The 23902-nt window shown below is 33.0% G+C and overlaps 2 protein-coding genes across 4 annotated transcripts in view; one reads left to right on the forward strand and one right to left on the reverse strand.

The window, feature by feature from the left end:
• Spata17 (spermatogenesis associated 17) overlaps nt 1-12355 on the reverse strand; it is a 175602-nt gene extending 163247 nt beyond the window's left edge. Inside the window, exon 1 of the mRNA XM_047519967.1 lies at nt 12217-12355. Coding sequence (XP_047375923.1) covers nt 12217-12284 — 68 coding nt within the window. The 5' untranslated portion in view covers nt 12285-12355. The remainder of the gene's footprint in view (nt 1-12216) is intronic.
• Nucleotides 12356-12534: 179 nt separating this feature from the next.
• Nucleotides 12535-23902, forward strand: part of Gpatch2 (G-patch domain containing 2) — a 181784-nt gene continuing 170416 nt past the window's right edge. The window contains exons 1-2 of one of the 3 annotated variants that reach the window (XM_047520771.1): nt 12535-12742; nt 21755-22471. In XM_047520771.1, the coding sequence (XP_047376727.1) occupies nt 12687-12742; nt 21755-22471 (773 nt within the window). In that variant the 5' untranslated portion in view covers nt 12535-12686. The remainder of the gene's footprint in view (nt 12743-21754; nt 22472-23902) is intronic. The other 2 variants (XM_047520770.1, XM_047520772.1) reach the window with 2 other exon arrangements.

Below are 23902 nucleotides of genomic sequence, written 5' to 3' on the forward strand. Positions count from 1 at the left end.
GTATCATTAGTGATCAGACATTAACTGATAATAAATAAAAAATGAAAAAAGAATGGTAGTTAAGTTCCCAGTAATATGCAAAAAAGTGTTTTTACATATAAACAGGCTGTGCTTAGTCTAACCTACATGTATTAACTATGAATAAATACTAGATTAAAAATCCAATACTTTTTCATTGTCAGAAACATGTAACTATCTTAGACAATAGAAATAAAATTCTAATATTTTCTGCCTTATGCTATCAGATATGCCGATGTGGAAAAAGATTATTATTTTGCCCATAATTTCACTATTCATTCTTAAGAATTTTCAGGTCCTTAAAGACAGAAACTTTATTTAATCTATACTTTGTTTTCTGATTAAACCCATGTGCCTAATAAGAGGCAACTGATGTTGAGAAATAGAACTACACTTAAAAATGAGAAGCATTTTTAAAATTTATTAATGGCTCTCATCATTATTATTGTTTCACAGATAAATGAATAAGGGGTTGCAAATACATTAATATCAGACCATAAAGTAGGAGTTTTCGTAGTTTCTCACTGATTTACATTATTTACGCATTTTAAGTTTGTTTTTTTTTTTTTTTTACTTTTCTTCATTTACTGAAAAAATAAGTCTAAAGCTGTTGGTAATGGGCAGGGAAAACAGTGTTCTATGTTACAGTGTATAGGGAGAGGAAAGTGTATCAGATCCTGTATGGGGAAAGGTCAGAGTCTATGTTGGGACTTCCTGGGGGTACAGCATGGTCTGAGTTCAGTAAGTAGAGTGTGTTGTGGACAGGAGGCCAGACTTTGTGATATCAAGGAAAGGTGAGCGCAGCCAGCACAGGAAATCAGAGTTCAAGAGTGATGAAGAGGGCATCCAAGTCTGTGGATAGTTCCTTATGGGAAACACGGCCAACGCTGTATGAGAAGGGTATCCAGGTAAGAGGGGCAGTTGTAGTGATAAATGTTTGGCTACATAAAGAGGAATTGATCAAATAAGTAAATATATTAAAAATAGTGGGAACCAGGTTTTTCAGTGTCCAAAAAGGAAAGGAATGCAAGGTTTGGTAGGTCAAGTCAGTAGCCCCAGATAGCTTGGGTTCAGAAGTTCAAGACCAGTCTTGAAGGGGGAGAGAGAGAGAGAGAGAGAGAGAGAGAGGAGAGAGAGAGAGAGAGAGAGAGAGAGAGAGAGAGAAAGAGAGAGAGAGAGAGAGAGAGAGAGAGAGAGAGAAGGGTAAAAGAGAGAAAAACAAAACAGAAAACCTAGAATGAATCTGTGGTGTTGAATTTTAAATCAAGTTGTCAATGTAAAGTCATGGATTTTAATATAAATGTTGGTTAATATAAAAATAAGTATACCAGAGTTTCTTTATCCACTCATCAATTGAAGGGCATCTAGGTTGGTTCCACAATCTGGCTACTGTGAATTGAGCAGCTATGAACATTGATGTGGCTGTATCTCTGTAGAATGCTGATTTTAAATCCTTTGGGTATAGGCTGAGAAGTGGGATAGCTGGGTCAAATGGTTGTTCCATTCCAAGTTTTCTAAGGAATCTCCACACTGCTTTCCAGATTGGCTGCACTAATTTGCAGCCCCACCAGCAATGTATGAGTGTACCATTTTCCCCATGTTCTCGCCAACACATATTGTTGCTTGTATTCTTGATAATCGTCATTCTAATTGGGGCGAGATGGAATCTTAGGGTACTTTTGATTTGCATTTCTCTTATTACTAAAGATGTTGAACATTTTTTCATATATCTGTTGATTGCTTGTAGATCTTCTGTGAAGTGTCTGTTCATTTCCTTAGCCCATATTACTCAACCATAAATAATAATAAAATTATGGCATTTGCAGGCAAATGGATGAAATTGGAGAATATCATGCTAAGTGAGATAAGCCAATCTCAAAAAAGCAAAGGATGAATGATCTCACTGATAAGTGGATGATGAAACATAATGGGGGGGTGGGAGGGGGGCAAGAATGGAGGAAGGAAGGACTGTATAGAGGGAAAAGAGGGGTGGGGGGGGAGGAAAAAATAACAGAATGAATCAAAAACTATTACCCTAGGTAAATGTATGAGTACACAAATGGTATGCCTCTACTTCATATACAAACAGAGAAACAAGATGTGTCCCATTTGTTTACAATAAAAATAAATAAAAAAAATAAGTATAGATGTAAAATGCATATGAATGTATGCATACACATAGTCCCTAGCTCTGTCCACTGAGCAGGTGTTAGAGCAGCAATGCCCCATAGCAATGTACACTCACTAAAAGGAGCCAGACCTCCTTGGAGGAATGAATGGTTCCAGGACTGGGGCAGGAAAAGCGGGAGAGAGATCAGCCTGAAAATGATCAGGAGCGAGAAGAAAGCCTGAAGTAGCTCTCACTGGCCTAGTCTGAAACAATGTTGCCATGCAGTAAATAAGGATAATATATTTTAAACTATTGACCAATATGAAACTATACTGATATAAACTTAAAAGTTGGATGAGGATAGAAAATAAACATAGTTTCAAAGAACCTGCTTTTAAATAAAACTAATTAATTACAAAGGAAAAAAGAATATTTCAGTGGAGAAGCCTATCATACATTACTTTAATCAAATGATCCAAATTAATATCATCAGTAATGAGAAGAATCAGAATCACAGAGTTTCTGGAAGAATACAATGAGAAGAATACAGCATTACTTCTGTGATATCCCTGCCAAAAATATATAACCTGAATCTAATCAAGAGGAAAAATCAGACAAACCTAAATGGAGGAAAATTCTACAAAATAACTGATTTATAGTCTTCAAAAGTATCAAGGTCATGAAAATCAAAAAAAGGCTGAAAAAAGTTTTACATTCAAGATAACTAAAGAGACAAGACAAACGATCATTTTTGCTTTAGAGAATATTATTCAGGCAATTGGAAAAACTTGAATGACATCTGAAAATTAGAGAGTAGAAATATGCCTTTATTAATTTCTTGATTTTGATTTTTGAATTGTGGTTTTATACAAAATATCCTTGCATGTAAAGAATTTGTGGGGCAATGAGCAATCAGGTTGTAACTTTAATCTGATTCAGGAAAAATGTCTTTGTATTATACTTGTACTGTTTCTGTAAATTTGAGATTTTTGTTTAAATAATTTTAAATATATATGTGTGTGTAAACTGAACTTTTTTTTACTTCTAAGCTTTTCTCTCTAAAAGTTTTATTTAATTCTTTTTAGTACTCAATTTAACTCTTCATTATATTCATATTTTCCTTTTAAGTTATTCAGCATATTTTTAATGTCTGTTTAGAGAATCCTTCTCTGATGGTTTGACCGGTTTTGTTTCTGGGTTTCTGTGATTTTTTTTCCTTCTGATTATGAGTCACAGTTTGCTACATCTTTTTAACCATTACTAATTTATGAATAGATGTGAGACATTACAAATGTTATGCCTGTAGAGTTTGGATTTTGTTCAGAAATTGCTTCCATATAAAAAACTGGGGCAATTGGCTAACCTCATTTGTTTTCTTCTTTCTTCAAGATCATATCCTACTATCTGTTGTAGCGACACTTAAAACTAAGTTTTAATGTATTATGTTTAAACTTCTAGTTTTTCATGACTAGGGGGCAAGTTTTGTAATAAGTTATATCTTTATGGTCATTTATTTTATATTTAAGTTATGTTTTTGAAAACAAAAGCTTTGTCCCGAACAAGTTTTTTCTTATTTATCTGCTATTTGTTTCACAAATGGTACATGATTACCCAATGTTCAATATAAATTTTTAGACAATAAAGAAAAATAGAGAAAAAATTAAGATTGTTTTCAATCTCCCCTCTTTCAATATTCAAAATCTAACCACCATTAACAGCTTGCTATGTTTTACTCCAGAACCATAGTTTTAGGTTTCTATAATTTCATGTAAAAGAACACATTAAGTATAATACATGTATCTATGATCTTTTTAACCTTAATTTGTTTCAAGGATTTTTTTCATGTTATTTTGTATAAAATTTTTACTAATTTAAACTGCTATGTATATTCTATCATGTGCATATGCCTTAATTTAGTAACATTAGTTCAAATACATACAAGTTATTTACAGGTTTTTTCTACTATAGACAATGTTTTAATAAATGCTTTTGTGCATATAACCCTGTACACAAAATACTCTCATACACAAATTGTATAAACATCAGACTACTACTATAGGTCAATAGAAGAACTGCCATTCCTGGGTCAAATGGCATGCATTTTGAAGCAATTAAAATGGCATTGCATTTCAAACTATAAATATCAATTTCTATTATATATAAAAATGATTCTGTGTTCCCTTGTATTCTGTAATCTTGTTAAATTCATTTAGTATTTCTAATTATTTTTGTTTTCCTTGTGGTTTAGGGTTTTCTATGTACACAATCATCCTGCCAGTAAATAATACAATTTTGTTTCTTTTCAATTTTATGCCTTTAACCATTCTGTAACTAGTAAGGAAAACATTGGACTATTCAATGAACATTATTGGGAAAATTGTATTTGCATAGAAAAATTAGGTATCTAAGCTTCATGATATAAGCAGATAAACAAAACTGCATAATGAGTAAAGGAAAATGTTATAAAACTTTAAACTTTAAAGCATCATATAATCTTGCTCTGGCAAAGTCTATTCTAAGAAAAACTAAAATTTCTAAAGTCAGAGAAACACATTTACTAACTTGAATACATAACACTTAAAAGGGAGAAAACTGGTAGTATAGTACACTGCTACATAGTTATGGTCCCTGGAATGCTCATGTGAGACAATAAAGAAATGTTCAGAGGAGCAACAATTAGATTATGAGAGTTGTAACCTAATCAGTGGATGAAGCCATTTGATGAATTAATAACTTGAAAGGACTACTATATTGGGTGTTAAATATAGGCAAATAGGGTGTGGCTGGAGGAAGTAGGTCGGTAAGAGTGTGACTTTGGGGTTTATATTTTGTTCCTAGGACTTCAATTACTCTGTTTCCTGGCTGTCAGGAACTGAACAGCTTCCCTCTGCCAACCATTTCTGCCATGATTTTTTGTCTTACTCAGGCCAGGAGCATTATAATTGGCTGACCATGGACTAAACCTTTGAAACTGTGAGCCAAAATAAACCTTTACTCCTCTAAGTTGTTCTAGGATATTTTGATTACAGTGATGAAAAACTGACTATTAGAAAACTTTAAAACTTTATGATGCTGGCTTTGGGACAGAGTGATAGGGGAGGAGATGGGGAAGTTCTAAAGGTTAGTGAAACAGCTTTTCATGTAGGCTGAAAGAATATTGAGGAAACTGATATTAAATGCTGAAAAAAGAAGAAACCATAGCACTTACTAGCAGGAAATTCCCAAGACTAATGCCTGAAATCACCTGGAAGACTAAAAATGCATAATAAATTTCTGAACTTGCCCAAGATGTCCAAAAAGAATTTAAAAGAAGCAACTGGATTCTTTAGCAACATACAAGGGATCCAATTAATCTTACAAAAATAACGGTCTTTAAACAAATATTACTGGTGTAATTTTTCATTGTTGTGTCTATTATTATTATTATTATTATTATTATTATTATTATTTTGCTTTTCTTCCCCTATTTTGAGGTCTTTGTTCTGATTTAATTTTTAGTTGATAACATAATGCTGTATTTTCTTAAATTCATGTCCTCAGACAAGGGCAAATGGAAGACATTTAAATCTTTCATGTCTCAAATGCCTTTCATATCCTCCCCAAAACATGTATCTGTGCTAGGATTCTTAGCTAATTCCCCTGAATCATGAGTAATTATTGTTTTTCAGTCTTCTAGTTTCCTGTGTTGAGCAGATATAGAATCCATGCATCTGCTTCTTTGGCAAATAATTTTTTCTCTTCTGTCTAGATTAGACTTTTTCTTCTATATTTTTGAATTATACCAAATAATTGGTATATCATTAAAAGGTTGTATCATTTCAAGAAACCCCATTTAGAACTCAGAGAGTCCCTTACCATCAAAGCTACACTCTTTCTTCACTTTAGAAAAGTTTTTTTCTTTTCTTAAATTTTTTTATTGTAAACAAATGGGATACATGTTGTTTCTCTGTTTGTACATGGCGTAAAGGCATACCATTTGTGTAATCATAAATTTACATAGGGTAATGTTGTTTGATTCATTCTGTTGTTTTTTCCCTTCCCCCACCCCTCCCACCCCTCTTTTCCCTCTATACAGTCCTTCCTTCCTCCATTCTTGCCCCCCTCCCTAACCCTAACTCTAACCCTAACACTAACCCCTCCCACCCCCCCATTATGTGTCATCATCCACTTATTAGCAATATCATTTGTCCTTTGGTTTTTTGAGATTGGCTTATCTCACTTAGCATGATATTCTCCAATTTCATCCATTTGCCTGCAAATGCCATAATTTTATCATTCTTTATGGCTGAGTAATATTCCATTGTGTGTGTGTGTGTGTATATATATATATATATATATATATATATATATCACAGTTTCTTTATCCATTCATCAATTGAAGGACATCTAGGTTGGTTCCATAATCTGGCTATTGTGAACTGAGCAGCTATGAACATTGATGTGGCTGTATCTCTGTAGTGTGCTGATTTTAAGTCCTTTGGGTATAGGTCAAGGAGTGGGATAGCTGGGTCAAATGGTGGTTCCATTCCAAGTTTTCTAAGGAATCTCCACACTGCTAGAAAAGTTTTTTTTCCCAGTATTTCCTCATAACCTCTTTCCCACACATACTCTAAATTCTGCAATAACTATCATTCACACACTAAGCCCTCTGGTATGTCTTCCATAGTATTAATAATATGAAACATGATCTCTATTCTTGTAGGTTTATGGAGATTTCCTTCATTTGCTTTCCTAAAAAAATTTACATATCAGTAATAACTATTCTTTTAATTATCAATTCATTTTTCAATTAAAAATTAATTTTAAAATTGATTGTAGCACATTTTTTACCTTAATTTTTATCTTTGTAAAAGTTCTCATCACATTTTTATTAAAGTTTATATGTGTTTCCTCCATCAGTTCCAACCCCACAGTAGCTATCTCTTCTGATTTTGTGGCTTAAACTCTTTGCTCCAAACTAACATTTCTTCAAATGACTTGTGAAGTTTCTGTCTGTCTGATAGATATTCGGTTGCTTGATATTTATGTAGGGCTGTCTGCTTGGGTCATCTAGGCAGTGATGGACAGATAGTCAGTTATAGTTACTTACAATTTCTTTTCCATTCAGTGAGACAGCAGTGAACATACTAATTGTTATCTCTCTTACAGCATGATGCATAAACAGGATTAATGTGAAATTTTTATTCTGCTTTTGAATTAAATGGAACAATTTATATTTTATTTCACCAATACAATATATCTGATGTTGGCTATTGGTTTTAGAAATACATTCTTTAGGCAGAATTTTGTCTGACTGAGGGTTAAACAGGTACCATATATACCAATGTAAATATCATTGAGCTGTGCATTTAGAGTGAAAGTACTTCATTAAATATGTTTATATATACTTAATCATATTATAACTATATCTATAGAAATTTAGACTAACACATCAATAAAACTATTTAAGGTCTCCATAGGGAAAGGAATACAGGGAATAGAGATCAAACTTATCAACTGCATTTCTAATAGTCGCTGTGTGTATCATATGCATTTTATACTTTGTCTTCTTACAAGAATTTCCAATAATTATAAATCTATTGGGTGCTTATTAACATGCCAGATGATCATTTAACCTTCTTAGTTAACATAGTAATAGGCATCATTTTCTCTTTACAGATGATAAAACTGATATTTAAAGAGTTCAAGCAAGGTAAAAATAACAGTTTAAGAGTTTACATTTAAACCTAAGGTAACACAGAATTAAGATTTGGAAAGTCCCAATGTTTTGGAAGAAAGCTTGTTAAGTTTTACTAGTCATAATTAAGTTCGGCTGTAACAGAGTATTCAGAAATTAATTAGAATCAGAGGAAGATTTCATTTATCCAACAAAACTGCTATTTATGTAGCTTATGAGTATTGAACAAATTGAAGGATACTGATTCAACTTACCAGACTAATAACACAATTGTAGTCAGATGATCATGATGGAGTAAAAAAAATAATTAATTATATTTATATGAATAATAAATTCCAGTTTTGGGGAATTATAGTTCATATTGATACAGGGGAATAAAACATGGGGAAATCATGAATCTCTACTAGAGACCACTGTGTTACATATTTTCTTTTCCTCAATTTTAGACCTCAGAAAGGCAGATTGGATCTTATGCATTTGATGCACTTAGTTCCATGCAAGGACTTAATGATTTAAACACCCCTTTTAGAAATTCAAATTTAGTCTGAAATGGGTCACACTTCACCAGATCTTGGCCAAATGATTTAAACTATATCTAATATCCTTAGGTACATAGTAGGAATAAAAAAAAAAATCATCTCATAAGAGTACTGTAAATATCAAATAATGTTTGTTAAACCATTTAACAGAGTGCTCTAACATAATGTTTGTTAAACCATTTAACAGAGTGCTCTAACATAGTAGGTATTCAATATTTATTTCTCTGCCTACATTATCTTTATTCCATATCCCTTCTGGGTGGTTAGAGATCTGGAAATTTGACAGATGGATGCTTATCTCTACAGTTGTTTCAACAGAATTTTTAGACCTCTTCCTCCACAACTGATTTTTTTCACATTCCCTTTCATACAATTTTCCCTTCACTTGTCAATTTTTAAAAATATTTTCCACGTATCAGGCATATTTCTGCTTATTTATCTTTAGAAAAGTATATCTGGCTTAAAATTATTTCAAGTATTATTTATTTTTTCATTTATAGAAGAAAATTAGACTAAAATTTTATTAAGAAACAAAATCAAGTCACAAAGTTAAACTAATAAAGATGAAAGTGGAGGAGGAAAACAAAAAAGAAAAACAAAAGCAAAATATTTTATTCAATTTAAAAACAAGTCAGAGTGTACTATTTATTTTTAAAGACAGAAAGATGATGTCAGCTTCTGCTGAAATTCCCCATGGCTTCCCCTCTCAATCAGAGTAGAATCCTTTATCTTTATGTGGATTAAGAGTCCCAAATGATCTGGCCCACATTCTGCTAACCTATGCCTTGCTCATTCTGCTCTCCACTGTCCTCAACACAGGTTTCTGTCAACAGGGCTTTTATACTTGCTGTTGAAATTGAAGTTCACCAAGGTTCTTCCCCTACATATCTATCCAGAATGCCCAAACATTCCTTTTTTTTTTTTTTTGGATTCTGCACAAAGATCATGTGATTACAAGAGCCTCCCTGACCACTCCAAACAAACAGAACACTTGTTCCCTCTCTTCAACTTACTTTTCTTTATAGCTTTTGCTATCTTTATCCCAAGGTGAAATATTATCTCAAGTTGAAATATTATAAATGTTTGTTGATGTTCTGTTTTCCTCAAGATTTTTTGTTCCATTATATACTCAATATTTAGAACAGTGATGAGCACATAGTACATGCTAAGGAAATGTTTAGTCAGTGCATTTTTAATTCATACAGTTCTGAGAATCTAATTATTATGCATTAAGTTCACACATGAAATATCAGAAATGAGTTCCTTTATTGTAAAATCTAAAATAAAATAGAATTTATACATAAGAAATTTTGATAGAAGAATAAGAATTTAAAAGTAGCTTAAAATACAGTGACATGTGAAAAGCCTATGTAACAATAATGAATTTTAAAAAGTAACAAGCCATCATAAGTTTTGATTTTTAAAAATTCCAAAATTTGCCTCTGGTAGGTAATGAGAAAAATGCAGAATGCTATAATTAAGTCATAAGAGATAAAGAAGAATCAATATTAATATTACAAGTAGAATTTAAATGTAGAAAACAACATATGAAAAAGATCAACCTCAATTTATTTTCCCAAGAAATTCCACTTTCAACTTCAGCATCATTCTAGTGTCCATCATCAGGTAGCATTTTTGCCACTACTTTGTTATGGACATAGAAGACTTTGAAAGAAACAAAGAAGAAATTAACCTGTTTCCTTCAACTGTTTCCTACATGTTAATGGATTTGGAACAATATACTCAAGACACTTTGGACATCTAGATTGTGGTGCTTGATGCCACTTAATCATTCAGTCCAGTTTAGTGGGAAGGAAATCTTGAGTCATAATATACAGCATAGGTTTTAGAGTAAGATGACCTGGCTTTAATACTTTGTAGTTGTGTGACCTTGCACAAATTACTCAACCTAACTAAATCTCAGTTTCATTGTTTCATGTAATTAAGGTATATATACACATATTATATATTATTATTATATTAATTACATATATATTACATATAACACATATATATATAATTCATAAGGACTTTGAAGAATTAAATGTAAGAAAAGCTCATACACAATTCCTTTATTACAGTCTTCCTTTTCATGCAAAGTGGGGCCTCATATGAATTTTTGTAAGAAATGTAGATTCTCTGGCACCAAGACAAACTGAATCAGAATTTTCATTTTCAACAAGTTTTAACAAGGTTAAAATTTAGGAAATTAGGCAAAATTTGGAATTTTGTTTCCTTCATCTCTTTAACAATCCTTTCAAACCAAAAGTATTATATTGCTACTAGTAATTATAAACAAAATGTGTTAGGAATGTCAGTTTATTTTCATCACGGTTTTTGCATAGCATTCATTGTTTCTCCAGGCAATCTCCAAGTTTAGGAAGATATGCCCATTGTCAAAAGCCAGGAGATAGGGGTGAAGGTTGACACTGAAATCTGTAAAGAGAAATTAGTTCCTTTGCTCTTACATGGCATTTGACCAGGCTTCCCTCCGGTACTGTTCTAGAGGTCTAAATATTCAGACTAATACTTTAACTCATATCACTGTGGAAATCAAAAGACATAGATGAGAAAGCTATTAGTGTAATGTCTCATATATAATCAGTGCTCAAACAATGTTAGTTGTTTCCTTTTTTTTGCGGTGCTGGGGATTGAACCCAGGGCCTTGTGCTTGTGAGGCAAGCACTCTACCGACGGAGTTATCTCCCCAGCCCAGTTGTTTCCTTTTTAATCTTACTATAGCACAATTATTTTGAAAATATCTAGATTCCATACTAGAATGTGAGCATCATAAGGGATAGAATTTATTCATTTATGTATTTATATCATAAATAAATTCAGGGCCTGCCACATACATTCTAGATGGATGCAAAATAAAGAGATAATTTCTGAATACCAAATAGATTTCTAGCTAGCTATTTAGTATGTTACTTTTAACAATTGAAAGATTCATTAATGTAATTATTCAACAAATAATTATTGTGTAGTTATTGTCAGGAAGTATGATAGGAGCTGGAGATTAAAACAATGGTAAGCAAAAAAGAGTCATTATCTCTGCTTCTAGTTTAAGAGTAGAAATACATATTATCTCACGAAAACATAAAATTCAATTGTGATAACTACAAGAGGTACACAGTGAAATAGTGTGATAGGTGAAATAAATATTAAAATCATAACAGCTCAGCAAGATTATATCTTATTTTCCCGTGGTCTGCCACATCACTGCATTCTATCACAGTCTAATTAACATTTTTGTAGTTTCTCTTAAGTTGGAAAAACTCCTGGGTCAATGCTTTTCTGGGTCACTTTTAAAATAAACTTCTTCCTGGATGTGAAGTTTGAGTGTAAGGAGATGGAAAAAGGGGCTAATGTCTTTCTTTGCCCTCTTTTATTAATTAATATGTTGGCACTAATTATCTTGTCACAATGGTGCAGATACTTTCACTTTAAGAAAATGAGTCCTAGAACAGTTGAGTTCCATGATATTTGTGACATAACAGAGGCTCAGATCCCTAGATAGAGTGGGGACTCATTGAGCTAGGGAGCCTGGGTGACTGCATCAAGGCCATTAAACCTTCAACAAGGAGAAGACAGATTCATCAAATTGCATTATGATGATGTCTAGGAGGGGGAAAACCCACTTTGCTTTAGATTTTATCTACGCTGGGACTTTCCTCAAATCAACCTGAGTATCCGTGGCTTCCCCGTATCTCTAATCTCCTTGTATGGTTAAGATTACCTTAAATTTCTGGTTCTGTTTGCACCCATTACTGGGTACTGAATGCGGAAATTTGTTAATGGTAAACTTCCACTGAAGGATAAGAGGCTAAAGACAGCCAGTCCTTTGTGCTATCCCTCTCTTCACGACTTACCTGTTCCTATAGTAGTACTGTTTTCCTACAAACGACGACCGAGCCTGCAGCCGGGCTAACGTGGCCATGGCCCCTGGGCCAGGGGTTTGCAACTGGTGTTATCATCGGTCTCCCTGGCAACCGGGCGAAACCACAGGCCAGTCCCGGGAGTTCCACTTTCGCTCATTCTTCTTTTATTTCATCCTTTTTCAAATTTAAGGGCAATAAATTGATAATTTTGAATTTTGGGTGCAGCAACAAAGTTTAACATCTGTCTCTATCTCTTTTAGGAGTAAAAAGAGGCGACTGTAAGAAAGGAAAGCAGTGGGGAGGAGAATTATGGTTGCTCCGAGCATCCGGTTTCCGCCTCCAGCCAGCTTCCGGAAGCTCTTCTCAAAATGCTGAACTGCTCTTTGGAAGTGTCCGGGGCTGTAGTAGTTGAAGTCTGTTCTCGGGCCTGAGCCACGAGGCCAGGCTCCTGGGTGTCGTTAATGTTCGGGGCCGCCGGGCGCCAACCGATCGGAGCTCCAGCCGCCGGGAACAGCTGGTGAGGCTGGCGGCCCCGGGAATGGGAGATCAGGAAATGTGTTGGCCAGAGGCCGCCAGACCTGGAATCCAAGGGGGAGGGAGTTGTGATGGATGATCTGAAGACATGTAGGCCTTGCCCTCACTCATGCCTGGGATGGACGCAGTTTGAGGGAGGCATTTTGGTGTCTGCTGAAGATTTGTTCAGGAACACAGTAAATGCTTGGTGATGGCTTGTGTAACACTTAGGATATTGGGGGGAGTTGGTCAAGCTTTCTGTATTATAGAGCAATTGAGCTCTCCTTGATTATTGGCAAAACTATGGGCAGGAGTGCTTTATCTTACTCCAGTCTTATTCCCAGCACCCCCGCTAAAATTGCCAGATCATAACAAGTTTCTTGTAAAATCAAATGCCAGAAATCTAGAGCTCTGGAAGTTTAGTAGTGAAGGAGATAATCACTTTAATCTCCCACTCCCACCCTTTATGGGGGGAGTAATCTACCCATTTTCCACTACTTTGAATATACCATTCTAGTTCAAAGGAGATATGTATGGGTGTTGTTTGGGAACACCCATAAATGCCAGGATTACGCTGGGGTTTGATTATGTCTATAGTATCATATCACCAATGACACTTTCGGATAATGTATTGCTTTAATTTTTCAAAGTGCTTTCACAATTTACTCTTTATTGTATGACAGTCAGTGATACCAGAATATCACAGGCACAGGATATTTACTTAAGTGGCTTGTCCAAAGTTGCCCTGCACATTTTAGCACTGGAGAGACAAAATGGCTTTTAGAATTTCTTGTTGAAAACTATGATGTAGGTCCTGTTTTTCTCCCAAACCTTTTTCCTGCAAGTAAGCACAAGAAAATCAGTGAAACAGACAAGGAGACTTCTTATAGTCCTCAAACATAAAGTTTTTACCAACAGGTGAAAGAAATGTGACATTAAAATACATGTCCAATCATAGATGCTGCAGAACACAGAAAGGTTCTGAGGAATTCTCTGAATCCATGAAGGATTCTAGTAGTCTGTGATCTTAAAATTTCTTACAACTGAAAAGTTAAAAGAATATCTTATCCAAAGATTATTTTGTAGTTCATTTTGTAATTCACTTTGTATTCATTTCATTTGATTAAGCTACTTTTAAATTCTCACATTTTCCAGTGAGAAAAGTAGGCATCAGGTTCAAAATGAGCTATTTTTAAATTGGTGTAATTAGCATAGAGTAAAAGCACAGTTCTTAAATACTTAATTTTATTAGTATTGAGAGTAGTATATAGTTGTGTAACTGCCATACAAAACAAAAGACATTTCCACCACTCCATAGTTTATTCTGCTTGTGTGTTTAATATTTCACCATTCATTTTTTGTAAGGAGGGAGATGAATGTGCTATATAGATTGGTATGCTTTTACTAAGTTGTTATTGATTTGTAGGGTAAGTGCTGTTTATTTAAAAAATATGACCCTCTCATTTGCAACCCCTATCCAAAGTAGGTACCTCTGTACAATATGGAGAAACGTCCTTTGGTTCTCTTTTGAAGAACTTATCCTACTTTTCTTGTTGGCATACAACTCCTTTCTGCTGGCACTAGAGTAGAACATAGTGCGTAGCACTTGGTGTTTTGAATAATTTTTAAAAAATCTGTACCTAATTTGACAGAATGAATGTGTTACAGAGAACTAGAACTTTTATTTTCTAGTTTATGTGCACAGCTGACCAATCATTCAATATTTCTTAAATGGAATCTTTCATTAATCGAACAACTGTTATATACCATACATGTTTGTTTTATCCCAGTAATGAAATCCCAGTGTTGCTGAGGTTGCTACTATCACCTCCTGTAACTCTTTTGAGGTAGGAACATCATTCTTTGCATTTTAGATAAAGTGACACAGAAGGGAAAATAGTTTAAATAACTTACCTAAGTGTCTTACATGCAGTATGATTCATGTGTAGCTAAAGAAGATTCCTAACCATCCTGGTGTATACTGCCTTAGTATCTGAATAACATACGGTATCTCCCAGATTTGTTAAGCAACCTGGATCCCTGAGGAGTACCTGAAGTATTTAACTCCTCTGTTAATATTCTTTTTAAACATTCTCTCCAATGTGGAGATTGTTTTCTTAATTTTTAGGCATCAAGTGCTTAAAAGTAGATGATTTCTTTATTGAACTATGATATTCTGTTTATTTAACTTATATTATATGGCTTTTCTTTTTTGCCTTTTTTTTTTTTAAGCCATTGAAATAAACTGTATGGACTCTGAACCTTTGTTTCTGTAATTTTGTTCTATTTGGCATTTCGATTTTCTTTGGGTCTAGAAAAGTGCATAGTAAAAATTGCATTTTGGGTTTTTGTTTTTTTTTTTTATCTTGAATTTGGTTTTCTACTCTCAAGTTTACTTGACTTAGGATTCTCTTTCAGTTAAGGATGAAAGTAATAATCAGTATAATTTTGGGCAAGCAATTTTGTTATAACTTCTTAGCATCCTTTAAACCATCTTTGATAATTTGCCTTTACCCTCATTTACTTAACTAAAAACAGTGTCTGACTTGTTAAAGTAGCAGAAAATTTGATATCCAGATTGTCTAAAATTTTTAGTCAAATCATATTTTTCTTTTGTTATTTGTTTGTATATTCAGTCAATCATTGGTTTGTTCATCCAGCAGATTTTTAAAAATCTGTTGTCAAGCAGTATGGTAGATACTTATAATTAAAATCCAGTTGTCTTCCTTCTCATTCCCAATCTAGGATTTAAGCATATTTTCAGTAAATATTTGTTGAGCAGTTACCACGTATAATCAATAAACAAGACTCATTTCCCTCCCAACCAAAAACTTACCTAAGATGTACTTGAAGATATGCATGTTGACAAGAATTAGAATGAATTATTTTTTGCATTCTAAATTTCTTGCATTGTTTGATTTAGACTCTGACTTTGCTTCATTTAGGCTGTTTTTTAAATTTAATACTTCGCATTTTGAAAGCATTTGAAAGCAATCAGAGGAAATAAAAGTTTCAAATGAATCTTAAAGTCATTAAATGAAACAAAAAAATCAAGAGAATGATTGTTTAAGTAATAAATGAGCTTGCCTTATTAAATCATTAATTTGAAAAGTAGAATTAGACTTTTTTTCCCTTAAAGCAAATCATGTTTTGGTTTACAAGTTCTAGGGTAAGGGGAAAAGCAAACTTCTTGAGTGTTCCCCATGGTGACAGAGGTGACAAAGCAGCTGCCAGTAGTACTATAATTGAATACAAGTCAGTGGAGCTTTGCTCCCATTCTAGGAAATGAGTTTTTCAGTTTGATGATGAACCGTATGACTCTTAACCAGGGAGGATTATTTTCTTTAGTCCTTTCTTTTTCATTTATATCTTTATATTAGATCAGATATACATGATTTTTTTTTTTTTAATAAAGAACTTTGGGCCTATTTTTAGTGTGGTAGAGTCCTTAGAGAGTCCACAACTTTCTAAAACTATACAACAATTTTGTATGTCTGTTGTCCCATAACATCCCAACATTTGAAATGCTTCATGACCCCAGAAATGTTAAAGGCCTTTGCTTTTCCTATTAGCCTCAGGACTCTTGGTAAGATTGTACCTTAAAAGTGGAATGACTTGCTATTTCAGTGACCCATTTCTCTTATTTGAGGGTAGAGATTGTTGAAAGGTGAACTAACTTCTCTCAACTTTAAGTACTCTCATCTTCATACAGTGCCTTCAGGGTAGAAATTATGCTGGTTTTTATGGTGAATATACAGAAATCAGAAGATAAGTAGTTTGTCTAAGGTGTTTTTGCTAATGAATGTAGCAGAATTTAGATTCCAGGTTTGTAGTTTTGATTTTAAAACACATGTTCTCTAGTTTCCTCCCAGCCTTTTTTCTGTAGAGAATTCTATTTCATATTTATTGTCTAGTATTAATATAAACCTGCAACTAATCATTTATACATCTCAGAAAAAAATAGTTTTCCCCACCCCAATGCACTTCTTTCTAAAAGAGAAAAAAAGGTTACTTCCGATTAATACTTTGCATGGATAGTTCAAGGAATTTCTATACTAGTTTAAGTGTTAACATTTAGTGTTAGGTTTACTCTTGATTTCCTGAAATAACAATGTCCCAATATATGAAAGGAGAAAATTGAAGACATAGTCTCTTAATAAATTACTAACAAGATAAAGACTTATTTTGATTAATAATGGTACTATTAAGGAAGGAAATTTATAAATTCTAATGAGCAGAAGAAACCTTAAAATTTAAGAAAATTCTTAAAGATCATGCTGTGTTAGACATAAAATTTGGCCCTTGGTGTAGCCTTTTAAGGTTTACTGTTTGTATGTTTAGTCACCCATTGTCACAATCAACAACTATTGTGTGTTGATTTTTATCTGTACTGTTTGGCTGTTTGCTGTGTACGTTTAAGACCAACTAATCCTTTTTCTATCCAACCTTTCTTGTCTTAGTAAAACCTAAGATGATATTGAAGTATATAATTCTATGACTTTTAAGTTTTATGAGTACTCATAGATACATTCATCAGCATAGTTGTTGACTGTGAACAGGGTTACTTTATTTAGTACTTAACTTACATTTAGTTCCCCACCAATAAAATAACTCAACTTTGTATAAGAAAAGAAGTGCTTAGCACTTAACTTATATTTAGCTCTTCACTAAAAAAATTACTTAACTTTGTAAAAGAAATTATACATATTTTAGGGAGGCAAAGATTTTTACCATATATTAAGTGATGAGTATTTGATTTTTTTCCTTAACTAGGTATTCAGTAGTTGCAATGGTTACTTTTTAGTTATATCTGGGAGGTTTTTTTTTTTTAATGAATTTGTTGGGTTTATTTAGCAAAAACATATATATCCTCTTGTTTTATAGTTATTTGTATCAGCTGCAAGGAAATATTTCTCAATCAGTTTTTCTATACATACTGTATTTTTCTTCATAGGAGTAGCAGGTATTGATGAGGCTTCAAAAACAATAATTAGTGATAAAATAGTTTACTTTTAGTTATTGGGGGAATCTGTTTTCTGGGTGTTCTTCACTCCTATTGTCCCCGCCTATCTATATTTTAATAGCAGTTTTAGAGATATTGAGCTATCAGTCAACTTCTTATCATTTGGAGAGGTATAAGCAGTATGTTAGAACTAAGTAGCTTCCTTATTTTTATTACTTAAGCCAGAAACACGTGAAGGAAATTCTAAACTAATGCAATGTTTTCTTCATTAATTCCTCCTCCTGACTTTTAAACATATATTTTCAAGGAGACCTTTTTCAGAAGTAAGAAGAGCCTGGTGGTAAGAAACCCAAGGATAGCAAGTCACTCATTCACTGGATATTTAGTATTGCCTAGAAAAAGACAGACAAACTGGCCTTTGGCCAAAAATTCTTAAGTAAAACTTGTATATCAAATCTTGGCTTGATCATCCATTTTATATTGCTCAGTATTATATCACCTGCCAAAAAGTGCTCATCTGTTCATTTCCTGTTTTAAAATTTCTATGGATGGTGGGTTTATATAATTTTGTTTGGGGATATTCTGCTCATTTGGACTATTAATGTAAAACTATTAATGAGCCATTGTTTCAGTCATACCCAGTGTTAACTATTACAGTTTCTTTCCAAATGAGTCCCAATGAAGAGACATTGTTTTAAAAATGTAAATATAAAAACCTCAAAATAGGCAATTAGGTAATTTCACTGAAATTGCTTTAATTCATACAGACTGTATATATGCTAAATAAGTATACATTTATACAGAAATGTTCTATATTTCCAGATTTTCCCTTCCAAAAGGAAAGGTATTATTTAAGGAATTAAAATAATTAGGTTAAAGTGTTTGAATGCAGCAGTCTGCTGATGTGTCAGTACAACTGCTAAAGCAAAGGAAATAAAACAACTATTTTTCACTCTATGGTATCTTGTTTTTTATTTCTGTTGTCCAGTCGAAACCCATTTTATTTGTGAAATGTTAGTGAAGCAACTTAAGCTTAACATTAAATGTGTAATATTATTGGCTCATTAATAGGACTTTGATTGGGATTAACTAGTAGAAGCATTTAGATACTGTAGAGGAAAAAAGTGCTTTGAATTCTGAATTGCACTTATATTAAATGTTTCTCTGGTTTTATAAAATTTTGGAAGAAACTTTTAAAAGTAATTTTTAGTTGATTCATATTTGAATGATTTATGGAATAATTTGGATTATTTTAGTTAAATTTTTTAAGTGTATTTTGTCTTAAGAGAAACATAAAATTGAATAAGGCTGACAATTTTAATGAGATTAAGAAAGCTTTCATTTTGATAATATTATTGGTATATTTTCTTGGTTATAGTAGTACTTTTTCAACAAAAATTAGTGTCCAATTTCAAAGGATTGAATGCAGTATGCTAACCCATTTTCCAGTGTTAAGACTACCAACTTTTTCTCTTTTTTATTTTTTTTGATTGTTTTTGGTTTTGTTTTTGTAGTGCTGGGAATTGAACCTAGTTTTGTGCTTGCTAGGCAAGCACTTTGAGCTACATCTTCAACGAAAGTTTTTTCTTCTGAAACAGAGTACTAAATAAACCTCAAAATAAACTGCATTTTTATTTGGAGATTATATTCATCCATTGAGTTTATTTCATGTTTTAATGTTTTTAACTATTCATGCATTGGTAAGGATGTCCTATCTTCAAAAAGAAAGTTACTCCAGATTCAGGTGATAGTCTTTTAGAGAAAGGATCCTTGTTTTAATACATGTTAGACTGACATCAAGTAAATTTTCTGAAAGGTACAATATTATATTTGGAGATAATAGGTCTTTCAGACACATTTCTTTAAAAAATGGTGTTAAAGGAAAAAAACAAGACATTCATTGTATTAAGAGAAAACAAAAAGGCAATTATTAGCATATAGGTAATGGTAAAAAGATCTATTCGGTTTATCAGTGCAGTCAGAGTTATAGCCTCTGTTTTGACTTCATGCCAATTCCTATGTGATTTGTATTTCTATTAATTTAATTCTATATTCTGAAACCAGAGTTATATACAGAACCCTCATAAGTGACCTTTATTTAAAATATTTAAAATATGTATTTGAACCACCATGTGTTTGAAAAATGTGTCCAGACATGTGTGTGTGTGTGTGTGTGTGTGTGTGTGTGTGTGTTTACATTCAGATTGCCAAAGGAGATAAGTCTGGAAAAGACAAACTCACATCAACCTTAAGGCAATGCTGCGTTATGTAATTGCTCACAATATACACTCTACTAATAACCATTTTAGGTTTTTTTTTTTTGAGCTCATTCTACTCATTCTACCTTCACCAGTTATACTACCATATATTTTGTGTTGATGTAGCCTCCCACTCCTTTTTCCTATTCAAAACAAATTAAATGCTTGGTTATTTGGCTTTTATATAGAGGACATGTATGTTACAATTAATGTAATACTGCCTGATGCTAAATTAATTATAAAAATATAGACTGGATACTGGAAGTGGGTAGTTCATGTCTATAGTTGAATAAATATTGGTACTCTGGAACCAGACTGAGTTTGAATCCTGTCTCTTTCACTTAAATATCATCTAGTGAAGGAGATCTGTTTTTTCCATCTGCCACCTTATAAGATCATTGTGTGAAAATGAGGTAGAACATAGAAAAAAAACTCAGAAATGGGCCTGGCTAATAGTAAACACTCAAGTGTTAAAACTATATGTGCATATAATATTATGAATGGTAAATCCAGTTGAATCATGATGTATATTTTTTTTCCTTAGGTTATCATTAAATGTAAAGGAATAGTTGCAGGTCGTTATAGGGAATTTGCTAAAATCTGAAATTATAAATTATAAAGACTCTATAAAGACTGTATAGATCAAGGGTCATCAAATAGGCTAGGCACTACATGATTTTATAAATAAAACTTTACTAGAACACAACCATATTTATTCATTTATGTATTGCTTGGGCTATTTTTGCATTATAATGACAAGTTGAGTAGTTGTTAGAGACCTAATGGCCTAAAAAACCTAAAATATGTATTATGTGACCTTTTGCTGAAGAGTTTGCATACCCTTGCTAACAGACTCCTAGAACTGTATAGGCCCCTAGAGACTTGAGAATATTTTGATCCCTATGTGCCTTTAGAACTCAATTTGAGACATGACTGCCCATCGTCTTCATATGAAAGGTGTACATATCCAAACATTCTGTAATGTTTAAAAATAAAATAATATATCTAGGCTCTGTATCATACCTACTAATTTAAAATTTGGGGGAATTGAGTTTGGAAAGAACTATATAATTTATTAAAGTTCCCAAAGAAGACTGATGCTTATCCTTGCTGACTAAAAAACCTCAGAGACTACTTCAGAATAAATTAATGATGGGCCCTTTTAGACTAGTGAGGCTCCAATTTTGATGTGAACAGTTTCTGCTTCACTGGATTGTATGCTTAGTGTGGCCTAAATATGTGCTTAGTCTTTGGCTAAACTTTCTTTTTACATGTATTATAAATCTTGACAATACCTGTCTTTCTGCCTGACTCTTGTGTTGTAGCAGTGATTGGGTATACCATGTGGTAAGTAGATGATTTCTTGCTTCTGTCTTCATTTAGAAATCAGTGGGCAGGGAGGAGACTGAGAAAGTTTTCTCTGCTCTGAGGAAAACTGGTTCAAGAAAAAGGAAGGAGATAGACAAGGAACAGTGATTTTAAGCTGAAAGAGCCTTTCCATAATTACATAGTAAAAATATAAAAATGCTGTTTGTTCTGTTGCTGATACTATGTTTACTCTATTTTTAAGAACTTCCTGTATTTAATAAAAGAACTTATGCAAGAGGAAGCTTTAAAAGGAATTGGAATATTTGAAATGGTAATACACTGAATAGGAAAATTAAGTAGCTTTCAAATCTTTTGTAATGACCAAATTTTAGTCCAATTTAGAGTGAATCATCTTCTGTAGAAGACTAAATATGGTTAAGAGTTACTTTACTTTTTTTTTTTCTTTTTTATTCTCTAAAAAATGTAGGCATTTCAGTAGAACCATGGAGGAGCTGGTTCACGACCTTGTCTCAGCCCTGGAAGAGAGCTCAGAGCAAGCACGAGGTGGATTTGCTGAAACAGGAGACCATTCTCGAAGTATTTCTTGCCCTCTGAAACGTCAAGCCAGGAAAAGGAGAGGGAGGAAGCGGAGGTCTTACAATGTTCACCACCCATGGGAGACTGGTCACTGCTTAAGTGAAGGCTCTGATTCTAGTTTAGAAGAACCAAGCAAGGATTATAGAGAAAATCACAATAATAATAAAAAAGATCATAGCGACTCTGATGACCAAATGTTAGTAGCCAAGCGCAGGCCATCATCAAACTTAAATAACAATGTTCGAGGGAAAAGACCTCTATGGCATGAGTCTGATTTTTCTGTGGACAACCTCGGAAACAGAACTCTCCGCAGGAGGAGAAAGGTGAAACGCATGGCTGTGGATCTCCCACAGGACATCTCTAACAAACGGACCATGACCCAGCTGCCTGAAGGTTGTAGAGACCAGGACATGGACAATGATAGAGCTTATCAGTATCAAGAATTTACCAAGAATAAAGTTAAAAAAAGGAAGTTGAAAATAATTAGACAAGGACCAAAAGTCCAAGATGAAGGAGTGGTTTTAGAAAGTGAGGAAATAAGCCAGACCAATAAGGACAAAATGGAATATGAAGAGCAAAAAGTCTCAGATGAGCTCATGAGTGAAAGGTGACTTTTATGTTTTCTAAATATAAAAATATTTGTCTACAGTGTTTGTGGTTGAATGTGTTTTATATTTTAATTAATTCTATTTTAAAATAATTATAAATTGTAATGATGATGGTGATATTACTATTTAACTATGGTTATATTTCCTAATAATTTATGATGTTTTGCACCAGGCAAAATTGCTTATTTGATTTACACAATGTCTTGATTGTATTATAATGACTTAATTTTCAGCTACAAAGAGAAAAGGAAATGGATTTTCAGTGGGAAAGAATGTACTTTTGAATAATAGCACATTTGTAACTCTTAGAATTAGATATATAATTATTTATTTGTTTAATTATAGAGTTTTAGCCTTTGGTGCTTTTTAGAGTACGTGATTCATTCTTGATTCCTGAGAATCGAAAGTTTATACCACTTTGACATACGAATGGCTTGATATTTAAAGTAATAACTTGGTAGGTGTTTTGATCATTGATAATCTAAAAACCTAATTTATGGTCTGTATGATTTTGTCATTAGAAAAGTGGAAGAAGCAACAATCCTTTGGCAGTTAGTCTAATACATCCATTCTAGGAAGCAGGTGTACCACTATGATAATTGTTAAGTCCTATTTTTACAGCATCAAAAGGTAAGTGATTATTTTGACTTCACACAGAACTGATGCTACTTGCAAGAAATGCAATGTTGACACTGTTCATCTTTTTATGCATATGTTCTTAAAACCAAATGACTATGAACCAGAATAAAAGCATTCCTTAAATATCAGCTGGGAAAAAGTATTTGATTTTTAATTTGTATAATTGAGTCATTTTTATCATGTGGATTGTAGGATATGGATATAATTTTTATTCTTGTTGTGTTTGTAAATATGATTAAAGACCTGATTAGAACTTGTCAAGAGCTAATGGAAGGACTCTTTAATTAGACATAGTTTCTATTTGTGTTATTTTTCTAAAGAAGTAAAATTTACTTAAAAGGAAAAAAATGGTTTCTGGAAGAATTTGAAAAGTTATGAAATCTTTTCTTTCAAGAAAGCTATCATTTTTCTACAGGAATAGGAATTACTTGTATCCCAGTATTGGGCCATTGTGACTGAGGACCACTCAGTCTGTCTTAAAAGTAATTATATTGCCCAGTTGCTGGGGGGAAGAGTGTGTGGTGGTAGAGATAACATTCTTGATTCTGGATTATTCACACTTAGATTTTGCAAGTTCCTCCTTTTTTTTTTTTTTTTTTTTTTAAATATGTCTGCCTTTTATTGATCTGTTTCATAGGACATCTGCTCTGGAACAGAAATGAGATGAAATTCCCATCATTTATTTTCCTTCATTTAAAAAAAATTTTTTTTGAGTACCTACTAGGTATGATCAAGTTACCCCACAATTAACAACCCAGGTTCAAGTTTTCAAATAGAATATTTTCATTCCT

This window comes from Sciurus carolinensis, chromosome 12, assembly GCF_902686445.1.
Source record: "Sciurus carolinensis chromosome 12, mSciCar1.2, whole genome shotgun sequence".
Lineage (NCBI taxonomy): Eukaryota > Metazoa > Chordata > Mammalia > Rodentia > Sciuridae > Sciurus > Sciurus carolinensis.